This window comes from Aquarana catesbeiana, linkage group LG03 (genome assembly GCF_042186555.1).
Source record: "Aquarana catesbeiana isolate 2022-GZ linkage group LG03, ASM4218655v1, whole genome shotgun sequence".
Taxonomy (NCBI): Eukaryota; Metazoa; Chordata; class Amphibia; order Anura; family Ranidae; genus Aquarana; species Aquarana catesbeiana.
In genome coordinates, this window is record NC_133326.1 from 561,581,981 (window position 1) to 561,599,919 (window position 17,939).

At 40.7% G+C, this 17,939-nt stretch overlaps 1 protein-coding gene across 2 annotated transcripts; it reads right to left on the minus strand.

Annotated features, from left to right (window-relative positions):
- Nucleotides 1–6,617: 6,617 nt before the first annotated feature.
- LOC141132862 (E3 ubiquitin-protein ligase TRIM62-like) lies at nucleotides 6,618–12,989 on the minus strand. Of its 2 annotated transcripts, none has more exons than XM_073621783.1 (2): nucleotides 12,965–12,989; nucleotides 6,618–8,420 (listed from the first exon to the last, which is right to left on the minus strand). In XM_073621783.1, exon 2 carries the CDS (start codon nucleotides 8,416–8,418, stop codon nucleotides 7,222–7,224), a length of 1,197 nt encoding a protein of 398 aa, XP_073477884.1. In that variant the 5' UTR covers nucleotides 8,419–8,420; nucleotides 12,965–12,989; the 3' UTR covers nucleotides 6,618–7,221. The 2 variants fall into 2 exon arrangements, with proteins under 2 accessions (XP_073477884.1, XP_073477883.1); XM_073621782.1 differs by lacking the exon at nucleotides 12,965–12,989 and adding an exon at nucleotides 9,644–9,816.
- Between the last annotated feature and the right edge of the window lie 4,950 nt (nucleotides 12,990–17,939).

A 17,939-nucleotide genomic window follows, 5' to 3' on the forward strand; every position in this document is an offset into this window, starting at 1 on the left:
TCCATACTATAACCTACCATACCATAGTCACCCTGGACGCTGCATCCATGACACTGTTCTCTCATACCATGAAAAGACACAGATCATATAACAGAATGACCGTATAATACATTCTCCATGCATCCATGACACTGTCCTCTCATCCCAATGGAAGGCACGATCATGTAAAAGAATGACCCTATAGTACATCCTCCATGCATCTGTGACACTGTCATCTGACCTCAGGGGAAGACACAGACCATATCAAAGAACCATCCAATAATACATCCTCCATACGTACTTGACACTGTCATCTCACCCCAGGGAAAGACACATATAACTATACATCTATACCATAACCCACCATAGCATCTATATAATGGACAGGTTACATCTTGTGAGCACCATGTAAATATTTATACACACCCTTCTATATATCTCTCACACGCATGCACACACACAATCCACTCTCTTGCAAACCACTAATCGCTTGTAGACCACCCACCGTACATTTACTGTGGCCGGGCCACTGCTCTGTACCTGATCTGACATTTCAGGGTCTGGGGCGTGTGTGTGCGCCGCCGGCATCCCGCTCCTGGCGTGATTATACACAGCGAGAGCTCAGCGGCAGGTCCGTCTGCTTTCACCAATTACACAATACAGAGGCAGAACAACAATCTGCCTATGTAAACAAGGCAGATTGTCGATCTGTCAGAGGGGAAGCTATTGATCCTGTGTTTATGCTAAGCAGGAACATGGATCTTTGCCTTTCCCTAGTCAAAGCACCTCCTCCACAGTGAGTAAGCATAATTTAGGCATACATTTAACCCTTTGATAGGCCCTGGTGTTAACCCCTTCCCTGCCAGTGTCATTAGTGCAGTGACAGTGCATATTTTTTAGCACTGATCACTGTATTAGTTTCATCGGTCCCCAAAAAACTGTCAGGTGTCCAGTTAGTTTGCCTCAATACCGCAGTCCTGCTATAAGTCGCTGATCGCACTATTACTAGTAAAACAAATAAACAAAAGTATCCCATAACTTTTGCGCACACCCATCAATATACGCTTATTGGGATTTTTTTTACAAAAAATATGTAGCAGAATAAATATTGGCCAAATTGATGAAGAAGTTAGATTTTTTACATTTTTTTTATTGGTTATGTTTAAAACAGAAAGTAAAAATTATTGTTTTTTGTCGGTCTTTCTTGTTTTTAGTGCAAAAAATAAAAACCACAGAGGTGATCAAATACCACCAAAAGAAAGCTCTATATGTGGGGGGAAAAAAGGGGAAAAATTTTTATTTGGGTACAGTGTCGCACGACAGCGCAATTGTCAGTTAACAAAATGCAGTGCCGTATCTCAAAAAATGGCCTGGTCATGAAGGGGGGGCGTAAACCCTCCAGAGTTGAATTGGTTAATAAGGGAACATTTCTCCATTACATTTCATTTTGGGGTGGAGCACTTTTATTTTGGGGTTATTTTTATACAGAGACGGAATATTTCATGAAGGTTCTTTCATATTATAATACTAGTTATTTTGGGAGGGATCTCTGATCTTTTTGGATGGAATGCTGAGTTCACTTTAATATATATATATATATACTTATTATTTTATTCAGTCAGTCTTCAGTCTACTCCACATACGATTTGTAGAACAAACTACAACTATAGCTAATAATATAATGAAGAAATGACAATGCTTCACCCAGAACGGATTATTACTTATTAATTATTCAATTATTAAAATTATTATTGATAAAATATTACTAAACAAAAATCAGTAATCTAGTATAGATAATACCTTACATGGAAATACTACAGAAATGAACTGTACATCGCTATAGAATATGGCAGAGCTATAAAATTGTATAGGAATAGTGTTTGATTGTAGAGCGATGCAGCATATGTCAGCTGGCAGAATGGCAGTTGGGGGCTTGGTCATGTGATCAGGAACAGCAATTATGTCATAGCCGAGCGCACGAGGTGAGTCAGTTTCTTTTCACTAGTAACACGACTGGAGCGTGCAGTCTCTTACTGTCATTATTATAAAACGGACGCTATGTAAGAAGAAGAAAATTCTACTTCTACCACTCTGGAGGTCTATTTCTTCATTGTATTGTAGATACTGTATATTATATTAGATACAATGGAACGCAGGAGAGAAGAGGAAGCAGCAAGCTCTGCACAGAGCAAAGAGAAGAAGAGGAAATATTCTGAACAGACTGTCAATGAGAAGATTGATGCAACAAGTAGGTGTTGTTATGTTGAATTGTCATATAGTACATAGGCCTAGCTCCCAACTGTCCCCGATTTCGAAGGACTGTCCCTCATTTGGACCAAAGTCCCTCTTTCTTCCTCATTTGTCCCTCATTTTGGTCTGATCTATATAGCTATATATAAAATGCACTATTTATCTATAAAAAAGTGTTTCCCAGCGCTAAACCTTTCATCCAATTTCTAAATTGCTGCATTTGTAAATTCCAAAGGCCAATATAACGGAATAGTAGTGGTAAAAATGAACTTGTGGGTATAACCAATCATTTTTTTGTACAATTCTCCTTTAAGGAGGGTGTGGCAGGGGGTGTGTCCTTTTCCTACATACTTTTGCTAATAGGTGTCCCTCATTCCCATCTCAGAAAGTTGTGAGGTATGCATAGGTAGCAAAAAACGGCTCCTCATACAGTAGTTGTACACCTGCAGTGTGAGGTCTAAGGCACTGCTGCTCTCACCGGAGTTGGAAGGAGATTTAGTGATGTAACTTCTGTGCTGCTCACTTTTCCCCTTGCTGGAGGCTCTGACATGAGAAAGCAAAGCCCTGCCTACTACCAAGATGGCCACCTCCACATAAAGACACGGTGCAGAACAAGGCATGGTGTGTCAGTAATGGGGAAAAGATCATCTGCAGGATGTGTGTCAGTAATGGGGAAAAGACCATCTGCAGGATGACCACAGGCAGTACTGATGATTAGTCCTCTGTGCTCTGCTTGTTTTTTTTTTTTTTTTTTTTAGCACAGCTTTCAATGTTCCATTACTCCTTAAAGTGGAGGTCCGCCCACCGCTGCAAAAATTTAAATCCAGCAGCTACACATACTGCAGCTGCTGGCTTTTAATAATAGGACACTTGCCTGTCCTGGAATCCAGCAATGTTGGCACTGCAGCTGATGTTTCCAAACGTGTCCAATTTGTCCGCGTGCAGTCCCGATAAAAAAAAAATAAAAAAAAAAAATAAAAAAATCGCTGATCACCGCCATTACCAGTAAAAAAATTTAAAAAAATAAAAATGCCCTAAATCTATCCCCTCTTTTGCAGAGGCTTTAGTGCCGGTTCACACAGGGCCGACTTGTCAGGCAACCTAGCCATCTGACAAGTCGCCTCCCGTTCTGTACGATGGAACTGTTCTAATAGGAGCGACGCAAGTTGCTCCGACTTAGAAAAAGGTTCCTGTACTACTTTGGGGGCGACTTGGGGCGACTTGCATAGACTTCTATACAGAAGTTGTTTTGCAAGTCGCCGTGGCAGTCGTGTGCAGGTCGCCTCGGTGAGGCGACCTGCAAGTCGTGCCGCCCCTGTGTGAACCGGGGCTTAACTGTTGCGCAAACCAATCAATAAACGCTTATTGGTATTTTTTTACCAAAAATATGTAGAAGAATACATATCGGCCTAAACTGAGGGGAAAAAAAAATGTGAAATGTGGAAGTCTCATTGTAAGTTATCGCAAATGCTTGATTGCAGTTGTTGCCACCAAGGGTGGCACAACCAGTTATTAGGTTTAGGGGGCAATTACTTTTTTTTCCCACATAAAGCCAGGCAGGTTTGGACAGCTTTTTTGCCTTAAAATGAAACCATCATTTAAAAATTGCATTTTGTATTTACTTGGGTTATCTTTGTGTAATAATACATTTTTTGTTTGATGATATGAGTCATTTAAGTGTGACAAATATGCGAAAAATGTTTTAAAAAAAAATCAGAAAGGGGGCAAATACTTTTTCACAGCATTGTATACAGTATGTGAATGTAATCATCTACGTAGTCTCCCTTTGTCTCTACACATGTTGGGAGTGAGGACTGGGTGAGTACCATCCATCTAACATTGTAGGATCACTTCAACGATCGGGAGTGGAACAGAGGGAGTCTCTCTTCCTGCTGTTGATTTTCCAATTATGCCTTAAAGCGTTTGTTAACCCCCCAAAAAACCTGATCCTGTGCCCTTAAAGCATGTTATACAGCACAGTGCTTGTGTCATGTCATTTGGCCCCCTGCATACCGTAAAGAACCTGGCTGACCCTGCCTGGCTATACCCTCCCCCCTGCAAACAGACCACGATAATCATGGCTGCTGAGCCCCTGACATTGTGGTCTGTTTACGTGATTCCGTCAGCCCCCCCCCCCCCCCCAACCCCGTCTCCTCTCATGTCTGATAATAAATCTTCTTATCCCCTCTGTAGCATTAGAACATCTGTGCCTGTGTAATGTAAAAACTCAGCTGATCTGTACCAATATAAACGGCCTCAGCCGCTCAGCTGATTGTTGGCTCTCTCTCCTCTCTCCCCCTCCTCCATCGCCTGACATCAGCAGGACGGCTCGACCCCGCCCCCTTCAGCTCTGAGCTGGAGAAACAAGGTTGCTGACATGTCAGCTGAGCGATCAGAGTGCAGCTTATACAGGTACAAATTGGCAGTTTTTTAAAATCACACAGACACAGGGACAAATGTTGTTATGATACAGAGGGGATAAGACTATGTTAGTACAGTGGGTTAACAACCACTTTAAAGGAGTGAGTTCTCTATAATCTGAGATCATATCAGTCCGGTAAGAGGCGTGTGTTTTTTTTTATGTGGTGGAAGATTTCTTCTAAAGCACCTTTTTTATGTCTTGTCCAAGACAGGTTTTAAACACTGGTTTTACTCACTTTAAGAATTAACCCTTTGGGTTTGGATAACAAAAGTTTTTTTGCACTGTCACGTATTTATTTTTTTAGCAAAGAATTTATTTGTGTAGCAAATATATATATTTGTACTTTTCCTGATTCCAATTGTCTCATATTGAATTGTTTACATTGATCTGTATACACTATTGTATTTACACATATTGTCATTTTAGAGGAGCGCCCCAGTGTTTTTCTTTATTTTGTATTGAGCCTTGTGTTCGTACACATTGGGTTGCAGCCTTCTGCATCTTTAGAATCACTAATTGTTTTATTAATCATATTTATTAATCACTTATTGAGAGGTGGTGGCTTGGTGGGATAGGTGCAGGGTTTCTTTATTATATATAACATAGTGTATGCGCACTGCTCTTACTCAGTAAACAAAAGTTGTAAAAGAGCCATAGTGAGGAGCATGCAGAGGACCCAAACAACCTAATAAACAACAGTATTTTACTTTTTTTTTTTTTTTTGCAGTAAAAAGATAGTGAGTGGGATTAGGAGGATTTTTAAAGCTGGATCATTTAGTGAAATTTTAAAGGATAAGTTAACTCTTTCGCAAAAAATCAAAAGATGAACTAACTCCAATTATCCTAGCAGCACCTGCAGACCTGTGATGCCTTGTGCTGCCAATATAGTGGTCCATACATCATATACCTCAATACAAAGCCCCAGAGTGAGTTTTCATCATAATGGAGCTCTGAGGAAGGAGGCCTGTCCCCCGAAACACGTAAGCTTCTCGCCTGAGTGTCATTGGATGAGGATACCCGTCCCACTTGCTGAAAGTGTGTTTTTGATAAGCCTGATTTTTTCCTACGTTTGTGAGTATGTCATTGTTGAGTTTCTAATAAATGGTTATGTTAGTAATGCACTAGGAATTTGCACCCTCTTGTGTGTGTTTTTACAGTTTATTAAAGATTGCCCAGTCTGATGAGGGCTGCAAGGAGGTAATCATTACGTGCAATAGTCATTTTGAGAAGTTCCTTGGACTGAGCGCTGGATGGTTTTAAATTCTTCCATCATAATGCTTGCCTGGCCAGTCCTCATTGGACAGCAGGACCTGACCAGTGGGATGTACTTCTTTCTTCTGGGACACCTTACCAGAAGAACCCTCAGATGTGCTTCTCATTGGTCGGCTGCGCAGACAAATGCGCACGTCCCATTCAAGCAATATTCTGGACATTCAGCATGGAGTTGTGTATTGTGATGTACAGTGTACAGACTGCTACACCAGCAGCACAGGGCATTATGGCCGCTATGTGCAGGAGGGGGTCTGGAGGGGTGGGCAGTTAATATGGAGTTATCCTGTAAGGCTTTTCCTTATATGTATGAGCTGAAATTCCTTCCCAAATGTCACCCTGTCATAAACTCCCCTGGTGGAGACTATAGCAGCCAATGGTTCACCATCATCACTATAAGGAAGCTGTCCCAGAACAATGATGTGAAGTCAACTCTGGAGTGTAGACAGGAAGTAAATGAAAGGGGCTGGGGGAGATCAGCAGCGCTGAGATGGAAAAAAGGATGAAAAAAAGATGAAATAGGATGCAAAATGTGAGAACATGTCAAATAATCATGATACACTATTTTTTTTATCTAAATATCTTCCAGTTAGGGTTTAGATCTACTATAGGCTATAAAGCGTAACCCATACACAATACATAGTATGCCAAATAATTTGAATGTTACTTTTCAAAAGAAACTGTGCAAACAACTTACTCCTGGAAGCTTTCAATACGTTTTATTAATACCATTAGTACTATGATTCATCACTTTGTGTAATAGATAGTATTGTTAGCATTTAAGGTAGAGAATGACCCACCTTGATTTACAATTAACTATGCATCAAGGTGTACTTACAAACAAATGGAAATATTTTAAGTCAGATTCAAAAACGAACACAATGCTGATTGGTGACTATTCTTCAATTCTTGGTAGGAACACTTTAATACATTTGGCGCCCACTGTTTTCATTTCTGTTTTCACTGCATTTATTTAAAACGAGGAACATCTATTTTAAGCATGCAGAAAAATCTCAGACACTGTGTATAAATGCATCTGAAGCAAAATCTGTCAGTGACTGCCCCCAGAAAGCAGTTAGATTATCCCTTTATTGGCTGTAGGGGATAAAAAAAGAGACCATAACTGAGTGAGGTGGGCAGTTTGGAGGGTTCTTACCTCAGACAAAAGGCCCTTTTTTTGTATGCTTGCTTTCCAGTCAACTTTGCCACTCGGGGAGAGTTACATCAGGAATCTTGTTAAGCCATTCTTGCTGTTCCTTACTAAAAAAAAAGGAGAAGAATATGGATTTCTAAGATGAATACTAAGAAAAAGAAGAATATGGATTTCTGAAGATGAGATGTGGCTTTTGCACCACAGAAGCTGCAGGAGTCATATCTGGCTTTTGGGCTTGGCTGTGATGGAACTGTAAGATTTTCTTCTCAACATCAACACTGTGGTAGGGCGTCAGGTTATCTGAAATTTGACCCAAAGAGCTATTAAGCAATGATGCTGGTTTCGTAGACTTGTCTATTGCTTCTATTGCTTCTATTGCTTTTTCTGGTTGTTCCTTCAAAGAAAGCATTTTCTTTGCATCAGCCATAATGTTTTCTAACCCGGTTTGTAATGTCTCCGAAACAAGGCCTACTACAACCAAACTAGGTTTTGTGTTGACTTCCTTCTTTAAATCCTCTACAAAGTGGTCTTCATCAAGCTTAGTGGATTCTGCTGCTTGTAGGAAGGCCAGCGGGTCAGTGACTTTCATCACTATTTCTATATCGTTAATCTTCTGTGAACACTTTTCTGTTTTCATTTCAACCCGCTCGATCAAATCAGAGACCAAATGGAGCATCTGCTCTCCATGCCAGGAGATGTCACCAAGGACTTTCTTCTCCAGATATTCCAGCTGACTTCTGATGTCTCTGAACAAAGTGGTGACTCTCTCCGTCTCGCCAGAAACGTTTTCTTGTGCCTCCGTCACTGATTCACGTAGACTTTGAACTCTTTTCACGCTTTCTACTTTGTTTGTGGTCAGGACCTGCAGGACACCTTTCATTTCTTCTCGTTTTATTTCAAAGGCTTCATTCAGTAGGTCCACTTGGTGTCCTCCATGTCTTCCACTGAAGCAGCAGTCTGTACAGATGCATTGGGAATCATTGAAACAGTAAAACTCCAAGGATTTCCTATGCACAGAGCATTTGCTTTTCTCCAGAGTAGTGCAAGTTTCGGTTGAGACATCTGCTGGTGACTTACTGTTTACCAAAGCATCCTGCTCAATGTGGAGAGACATGAATTGTTCCACAATGTTACACAGTTTTCTGTTCTTCTCCAGCGAGGGACGATGTTTGAACTGTAGCCTGCATTCAGGACAGGAATATTCTCCAGAAGCCTCCTGACAATCCAGAACATTTTCGATGCAGATGTGGCAGAAGATGTGGCCACATTTCAGCATGACGGGATCGGTATAAATGTCTAGGCAAATGGCACAGTTTAGCTCCTCTCTCAGACCTTCAGAAGCCATAGCTGAAAGCAAGGGAATAATCAGGAAAGTGAATTATTTCTGATAAGCTAGAAGGGTGTGTTCCACCTTCCGCCACACCTAGTCAAAGGTTGATTATCAGCACATACAGAGGCGCTCAGTACAGTGCAGCAGCAAGATCTATTTGTTGACTTCTTTTTAACCACTGAGTTGCATGCAGGCAGCTCATACACAAGTGAATATGAGCTCATCTACTGCATTGATTCACTCACACAGCTGAGTTTGACAGGTATGCAGACCCCAATACATAGCCTGTACATCCAGGTCCATGCACTCATCCCTGCACACTTGTCAAACTCAGCTGTGCGGATAAGTCCAAGCAGCTGATCTGCTCCTATTCACTTTCTATGGGCTGCCTGTATACAGCACAGCTGTCAAAAAAGTTACCTAATGGTTCAGGCTTGCTGCACAGGACTGATTGACCATATGAATAAGCCCTTATTAAATGACATTTTGTTTAATAAAGAACAGTGTATTATAAACAATTGTCGTTTTAAATATAAATCTGTTTTCACATGTTTTTAATATCCTTTGTTGTTAGCCTCTTTGAAGTCACTCCAGAGTTGATTTACTAAAGGCAAATAGACTGTGCCCTTTGCAAAGTGCTATTGCACTCTGCAAGTGCAGTTGCTCCAGAGCTTAGTAAATGAGGTAAAGCTTCACTTTGCAAAGAATACCCAATCACGTGCAAGGAAAATTTAAAAAATTGCATTTTTGCTTTCACACGATTGGATGATAGAAGTCTGCAGAGCATCTGCTCATTTATTAACCACTTACCGGCCTGCTGATGCAGATACACAGTGGCAGGTCCGCTCTCCTGCATGAGTTGCCATACCTATACGGCGGCTCGCACAAACCAATCAATATACGCCTATTGCAATTTTTTAAACCGATGAATAAATTTGTTTTTTTATATTTTTGGGGGGATATGTATTATAGTAAAAAAAAAAATAAAATTGTCACTCTTTGTTTATAGCGCAAAAAATAAAAACCGCAGAGGTGATCAAATACCACCAAAAGCTCTATTTGTGGGAAAAAAAGGAGTCAATTTTGTTTAGGTAAAGAATCGCATGACCCTACAATTGTCAGTTAAAGTAACGCAGTGCCATATCGCAAAAAATGGCCTGGTCATTAAAGGGGTTGTAAAGGTAATTTTTTTATTTGTTAACTAGCTTCCTTTAAGCTAATGCAGTGCTAGTTTACTAACCTGTTCCTTCTAGTTCTCTGCTAAATGTCACTAATCCTTCTTAGAAATCTTTACTTCTTGTTTGTCTTCATGGAGCTTGTCACCGTCAGGAGCTGTTGTTCCTGTGAGTGATCATCCCCTCCCTAGGACTACAGCCCTGCGTGGAGACGCTCTCTACGTATCAGAGAGACATAGGGGCTGGGGGTTAGTGGGCGTGTCTACGACGCTGCAGCGCCGCCTCCCATGCCTTATTAATCTGCACTAATCTTCACTGCCCCGTCTTGACTCCGGACCCTTGCAGTCTTCAGACACTTGGATTCCTATTCGTCATTTTGTCTAGACTTTTTAAGAAAAGAAAACAATAGCAACTTCAAAACTTTTTTTTAAACAACAAGGTAATGTTGAACTAAACATCCTAGTAGACTATAAAATTACTGTCATTTTAAATTGTTAATATAACATAGTAAAGTCTATGCAGATCATTTCCTTTACTGTAGTCATTCACCAGCATGCATTGTGTGTCTCCTCCTCCTACACAACGCAAACAAAAACGCCCCCTCTCCTCCACAACATTGTCTAAGCTGTAATATTAGTATTTTCATTCATCCCAGCTTCACATTTCTCCCTTTTCTATCCCTCCATCCCAATTTATGCTCATCCATCCCTCTTTCTCATCTATTGTACACACTTCCATCCGTCACATATCTCTCTTGTCCATCCCTCCATCCCATGTCTTGTTCATGCATCACTCTGTCTCAATACTCCCATCTCCATCCATTCATCACATGTCTTGTTCATGCATCGCTCGGTCTCATGTCTCCCATCTCCATCCATTCATCCCATGTCTTGCTCATGCATCACTCAGTCTCATGTCTCCCATCTCCATCCCTCCATCCCATGTCTTGTTCATGCATCACTCGGTCTCATTCCTCCCATCTCCATCTATTCATCCCATGTCTTGTTCATGCATCACTTGGTCTCATTCCTCCCATCTCCATCTATTCATCCCATGTCTTGTTCATGCATCACTCGGTCTCATTCCTCCCATCTCCATCTATTCATCCCATGTCTTGTTCATGCATCACTCAGTCTCATGTCTCCCATCTCCATCCCTCCATCCCATGTCTTGTTCATGCATCACTCGGTCTCATTCCTCCCATCTCCATCTATTCATCCCATTCCTTGCCCATCCATTTCTGTCTTAAAGTCTAGGTTAAAGTGTTTGTGAAGGTTCATATTTTTCAGGGGTTGTATGGGTATGGTTTTTAAAACAAATTAATAAAAAAACTAACATGTTATTCTTATCTACACTGTGCGGTTCATTTTGCACAGAGTAGCCACAATCCTCGTCTTATGGGGCCCTCTGTGGCTGTCTCCGCTCCTCCCCGCATTAGCTAACCCCCTTCATGGGGAAGCTCTTTGCCAAAGGGGGTTAGCTGTCCGGCGCACTCACGTGATACAGCCGGCGGCTATAACCACGACGGTAAGACTTTGTCCCCCGCCACGCCGCATCATTGGATGTGATTGACAGCAGTGCGAGCCAATGGCTGCGCTGATATCAATCTCCAATGATGAGCCGCCTCTAGCAGTGGGAAACACAATTGCGTGAACAAGATGAGGAGTTTCGTGGCTTCTATAAGTAAAACGTGGGGCTGTAGGGCCCGAGAGTGCAATTTTTTTTCATATTAATGCATAGTATGCATTAACCACTTCCCGACCGGCGCACTCCGATGTACGTCGGCAGAATGGCATGGCTGGGCAAATGAGCGTACCATTGCGTGCGTGCCAGCCGGGAGCTCCGTGAGTCGGGTCGCAGGTCCCGCGGACTCGATCGAGTCCGCGGGGATACCCGCGATTGTCTCATGGAGAGGACGAACGGGGAGATGCTGATATAAACAAGCATCTCCCCGTTCTGCCTAGTGACACTGTCACTGATCTCTGCTCCCTGTCATCGGAAGCAGAGATCAGTGACGTGTCACAGCTAGCCCATCCCCCCTACAGTTAGAAATCACTCCCTAGTACTGACTTAACCCCTCCCCGCCCCCTAGTGGTTAACCCCTTCACTGCCAGTGTCATTTACACAGGAATCAGTGCATTTTAATAGCACTGATTGCTGTATAAATGACAATGGTCCCAAAAATGTGTCAAAAATGTCCGATGTGTCCGCCATAATGTTGCAGTCACAATGAAAATCGCTGATTGCCGCCATTACTAGTAAAAAAAAAAAAAAAAAAATGAATAAAAATGCCATAAAACTATCCCCTATTTTGTAAACGCTATAACTTTTGCGCAAACCAATCAATAATCGCTTATTGCGTTTTTTTTTTTTTTTACCAAAAATATGTAGAAGAATACGTATCGGCCTAAACCGAGGGAAAAAAATGTTTTTTCAATTATTTTTGGGGGATATTTATTATAGCAAAAAGTAAAAAATAATGCGTTTTTTTCAAAATTGTCGCTATTTTTTTGTTTATAGCGCAAACAATAAAAACCGCAGAGGTGATCAAATACCACCAAAAGAAAGCTCTATTTGTGGTAAAAAAAAGGATGTCAATTTTGTTTGGGAGCCACATCGCACGACCACGCAATTGTCAGTTAAAGCGACGCAGTGCTGAATTGCAAAAAGTGCTCTGGTCAGGAAAGGGGTAAATTCTTCCGGGGCTGAAGTGGTTAAGATGAAAACACACAAAGATTTACAACACCTTTATAGGTGAATAAAGATGTCTTGATTACCATCCCTCACATCCACCCGGTTTACATAGCTGATAACTTTAAAGTACAACGTTGATAATGTGCTTAATCTCGGCCCTGTCTTCTCGGCTCTTCATGGCATAGATTGATCTCAGCGCAGCCATTGGCTTGTGCTGCTTTCAATCAACTACAATAACTAGAGGGCCGTGTTCGGGGCCGAGTCTTATAGTGGAGCTCTGTAGATGCCAAATAAAGGACTAGGAAGCACGCCTGCAAGGTAACACACTTAGGAGAGTGCTTACCAGAGGGGGTTATCAGAAGCTTGGAGGAGCGGAGACAGATGGCAATGGGACCACAGAAGTCGTGGATCGTGGCCACTCTATGCAATACACACTGCAAAGTGTAGATAAGAAAGACTTTTTTTTTGTATTAAAAAAAAAAATGGGCTGCTTTAGTATCACTTTTAGCATTGGTGTCTTGGCAAGTCAAGTCAGTGCATAGAGAATCGACCATCACCTAAACACTATATCATAATTGTTATCATAATTATCGTAATTAGTATCATAATATTTAAAATAGTTATTGTGTGGCTGTGGTGGCTGCTTCACATAAAATACATTATGCCTTCAATAGTTATATTTAAATTTTTACCTCATCAATTCACTCTGTATAGATGATGCATAACTTTATTCTTCATCTGAAAGTTCAATATGCACACTTTCGAATGGTGTTCTTTTGAAAAAAAAATAAATAAAAATTTTATTGTGAGGGATATAATATTTTTTTTTATACATTAATTAAACATGTATGATATATATGACATTTTTAATAAATTAAATAAATTGTATATAAAAATAACCTCTGAGCTTGAGGTAATTAAAATTCCATCTTCAAATAACGAGTTATTGATTTCATCAAATTTAGGGGATTCCTGTAAAATGTATTTAATGATTAATTATATACACTTATCATATGTACAAAATATTTACTGCTAATATATATATATATTTATAGATTGTAAAAAACTTAAATTATTTTATTACAAATCCTTAACATAAATATACTTTTTTAATGTATGTAGATATATAAAAAAATTATTATTTCATTAAATAATAGTATTTTATGGTATACTTTTAATAATAAAATGTTTTAAAATTACTTAAATAAACAATAATAATATTCTTGTAATTTTGATTAATAAATAATAAAAAATAAATTATCAACATAATATCATTAGCCCTTTGATTCATATAAATGGTGCAGTTCCATAAACGGTATGCATGTTAATTATCTCAATAAAAATTATTGAATAACAATAATCCAGTAAAATCAATAACCAAAAATATAGCTACTCATCTGAATTATTCCTAATTCACCATCTTAGACATTTTAATTAACTATAAAATAATTAATAACATTTTTAAACAAATTAATACATTCAGTGGACATTGGAACATTTTAGACATTACCATTTACTTAATATATGCATGCTGGGGAGGCGGGAATGGGCGCTTAATTTATGCGGCGTGTGAACAAGAATGTTGCTCGGTCTAGTTAGATGAAATATACAAAAAGGGCACTGCGCATGCGCGGTGCCGCTAAACACAATGGGAAATGTAGTTTCGTGGTTGCCGTGATGCCACTTTAATGCAAGCGCACTGCAAACCCGGAAGGAGAGGAAAGAATCGCTGTGGCATAGCCAGAGGACGATTTTTACATACACCTTTAACTGGTAAGAAAATATTTTGGGAGGAAATCATACAATTATTATAAATCAGTATGTAATAGAAAGTGGTAATAGGTTACATTTTTTTTATCTTTACAACCCCTTTAAGGGGGCAAATGCTTTCGGGGCTGAAGTGGTTAAGCTCTAGAGCAACTGCTCTTGTGGGGTGCCACTGCACTTTACAAAGTGCACAGTCTATTTGCCTTTAGTAAATCGAACCCCTTCATGTCTACATGTCTTCCTAGAATAGGAAATAGAAAAGGGAAATAGTTTTGAAAAGAATAAGGAAGGATTAGTACCCCTCTCAGGTTTTTATTGCTGTCTGTGTCCCCAGGTAGATTTACCCTTGTCCTGGAGACCATTGTCAGAAAGTGAGGGAAAACTTAAATTTTTATGATGCACAGAATGGAAATTGCAGGATGCAATTAACCAAAAATTACAGTTTAAAAAAAAAAAAAATCATATATATATATATATATATATATATATATATATACCGTATTTATCTGCGTATAACACGCACCCCAATTTAGGAGGGAATTTTAAGGGAAAAAAAACTTTTAGGGGGGAAGTTGAAGGGAAAAAAACTTACATTTAAATGCCCGTCATTGCAGCCATGTCAGTGCAGCCTTGTCAGTGCAGCCTTGCCCCAGTCCAGCCTTGCAGCTCGCTGAGCTTCAAAATCGCAGACCGCGATTTGAAAATGGCACCGCCGGCGCCGAAATACACAGAGCCGGTCCTCGGCTCTTCTCGGCGGCTCTCGTTCACTTTCGGCTCCACTCGGGATGGGCGTGACGGTGAGCGGAGCTATCCGAACCTAGCCAAGTACACTCGGCTAGGTTCGGGCGGCACTCGAGTGAAGCCGAAAGTGGCCGAGAAGAGCCAAGGACCGGCACTGTGTATTTCGGCACCGGCGGCGCCATTTTCAAATCGTGGTCGGCGATTTTTTAGTTCTGACAGGTCAGGATCGCAGGGGATCGGCGTATAACACGCACCCGCGATTTTCCCATGATTTTAAGGGGAAAAAGTGCGTGTTATACGCCGATAAATACGGTAATTGTATTATATTCAACATTTTAATTAAAGTGGTTGTTAAGCCACTTTAACAAGTATGCACCATCCACGCTGTCTCCTTATGCAGTGTCCCCCTGTGTGTGTGTGATTTATAAAAATAAATGCTGTAAATACCTCATGTAAGAGCCGATATTTGCAATTACATGACTGGCCAAGCTCTCTTCTTTCCTCCTCTGTCAGATGCAGCGGGAGGGGCCGAGATTCCCTCGCTGACGTCACTCAGGAGGAGGGGAGGAGGAGAGATCCGGCCAGTTATGTGATCGCGATATCAGCTTTTACATGGAGGTATTTACAGCATTTATTTTTATAAATCACATTGAGGAGGGCACTGCATAAGAAGACAGCATGGATGGTGCATACAAATTACAGTTATTCGAGCAGTAGGGGTTTTCAGGGGTTGGACTTGGTCCCTTAGTTCCAGTGAAGAGAACTCTTAAGGCGTCAGCATACCATGACATTTTGGACAATTTCATGCTCCCAACTTTGTGGGTACAGTTTGGGGATGGCCCATTCCTGTTCCAACAGGACTGCACACCAGTGCACAAAGCAAGGTCCATAAAGACATGGATGAGCGAGTTCAGATACAAACAAGGAAGAGGCAATTAGACAATTGTCTGACAAGGATACTAAAGCCTCGTACACACGATCCTATTGTTGGCAGGGGATTGTCTGTTGACAGACTGTTGTCCTAAAATCCAACAGTTAGTATGCTCCTTCAGACAATTTTTGTCCAACTTTCGACCAACAGGCTAGTAAGTTTTTGACGGACAACGGTCTGTTGTCAGATTTTCGTATCGTCTGTACACAAGTCCGTCACACAAAAGTTGAAAGTACAAACACGCATGTCCGGAATCAGTGCTCACCAAACAGGAAATTGGCAGAAGGTGCCCAAAGGTTGGTGCTCAAGAGCTGAAATTCCTCGTAGTACGTCACTACGTTCGTGTTTGTTGGCCGACAATTGTGTATTGTTAGTATGCAAGACAAGTTCCTGGCACACGCTCTTTGGATAAAAGTCTGACGCTCTGTTGGTTTCATCACCTCCCAAAGACCCACAAGGGTTTAGACCCACTTTTGGGCCAACCCATTGTAGCTGTTATTAGATCATTAAATGAATGATTATTGGGTGGACTGCCAATTACAGCCTTTAGTGCAAGATTTACCTTGTTACTTAAGAGAGACCAAACAACTGCTCAATATATGTTCTAATATGACCTGGGAAGATGATAACAGATGGATTACATGTGATGTGTCCAGCTTGTACTCATCTATACCACATATATTAGGACTTACAGCGGTGGAATTTTACCTGGACCATTACAGTAATTATACTTCTATCCATAGGAGTATATTCTTGAATGTTTAGATTATTTACTGACTCATAATTTTTTTTTCTTTGGTTGATTCTTTTTACCTCCAGAAGTGTGGGGCAGCAATGGGGGCTAGTTTTTCCCATACCTCGCCAATCTATATATGGGTTGGTGGGAGAGGGTCCGCATTTTTGGGAGTATAAATCCATTTAGGTCCGGGATAAAATTTTACCATCGTTATACAGATCAATGGTCATCAACCCTGTCCTCAGGGCCCACTAACAGGCCAGGTTTTATGTATTACCTTGGGGAGATGCAGACTAGAATACTGCAATCACTGAGCAGCAAATGATATCACCTGTGATGTATTTCAGTTATCTTGGAAATCTGGCCTGTTAGTGGACCCTGAGGACAGGGTTGATGGCCACTGATACAGATGACCTGTTGTTCATCTACACTGGTCCACCTGACAATTTCAACAGATTCCTGGATTATTTAAATGCCAATCTGCTTAATTTAAAGTTTACTGGACAATTCAGACATGATACTATCCCCTTCTTGGATGTCACTCTGCAGGGAAAGGATGGTTACATTACTTCTGATCTCTACAGGAAACCCCTGTCTGGTAATACTCTCCTCCGAGCAGATTCTGGCCATCCAGGCCATGTGACCAGAGGTATACCCGTTGAACAATTGCTCAGATTACGAAGGATTTGTAGTGAAAATGGGGATTTCTGTAGAGAGACCAATGGGTTGTGCAACAGGTTCAGGTCTCGGGGCTACAAAGGAGTTCTTAAAAGAGCTGTTAATATCGCTAAATCAACCGGTAGAGATCAATTATTACAAGATAAAAGGAGTAGAAAGGCGTCCAAAACATTGCCAGTACTGTCCACCCCTTATAGTCTGGAATACAAAAAGATAAAAAGTATAATTGAGAGTATTCCAATACTATATGAGGATGAAACCTATGCTAAGATATTATCCAGGGGTATTAGGATAGTTTATCGCCGGGCTCCCTCTCTAGGTAGATTTCTATCTCCCAGTGATTTTCAATCTAAGACACAGAGGAGAACCTGGTTGGACTTCACAGGTATTTATAAGTGTGGGGTTAACAGCTGCCTGTGTTGCCCCTGCATCTTAAAGGGAGATAAATTAAGATCTACAACCAATAACAGAATTTACCATTAAGAAATTCATAAACTGTAATACCAGGAATGTTATATATTTAATTACCTGTATAATATGCTCTATTCAATATATTGGCAGGACTATGAGAAGGCTGAGAGACCACCTTAATGACCATTTACACAATATCGAAAAGGAGCATGGTACCAATGTGGCGAGACATTTCAATAATGTTCATTGGGGCCATATCTCTGCCTTACAAATACAGGGCATTGAAAAAGTTGTAGTCTCTAGAAGAGGTGGAGATTTGTTTAGAATCCTCTGCAAACGCGAGGTGTTCTGGGTATTTCATGTTCAAACCAAAATTCCATCAGGGTTACATTTTGAATGGGAT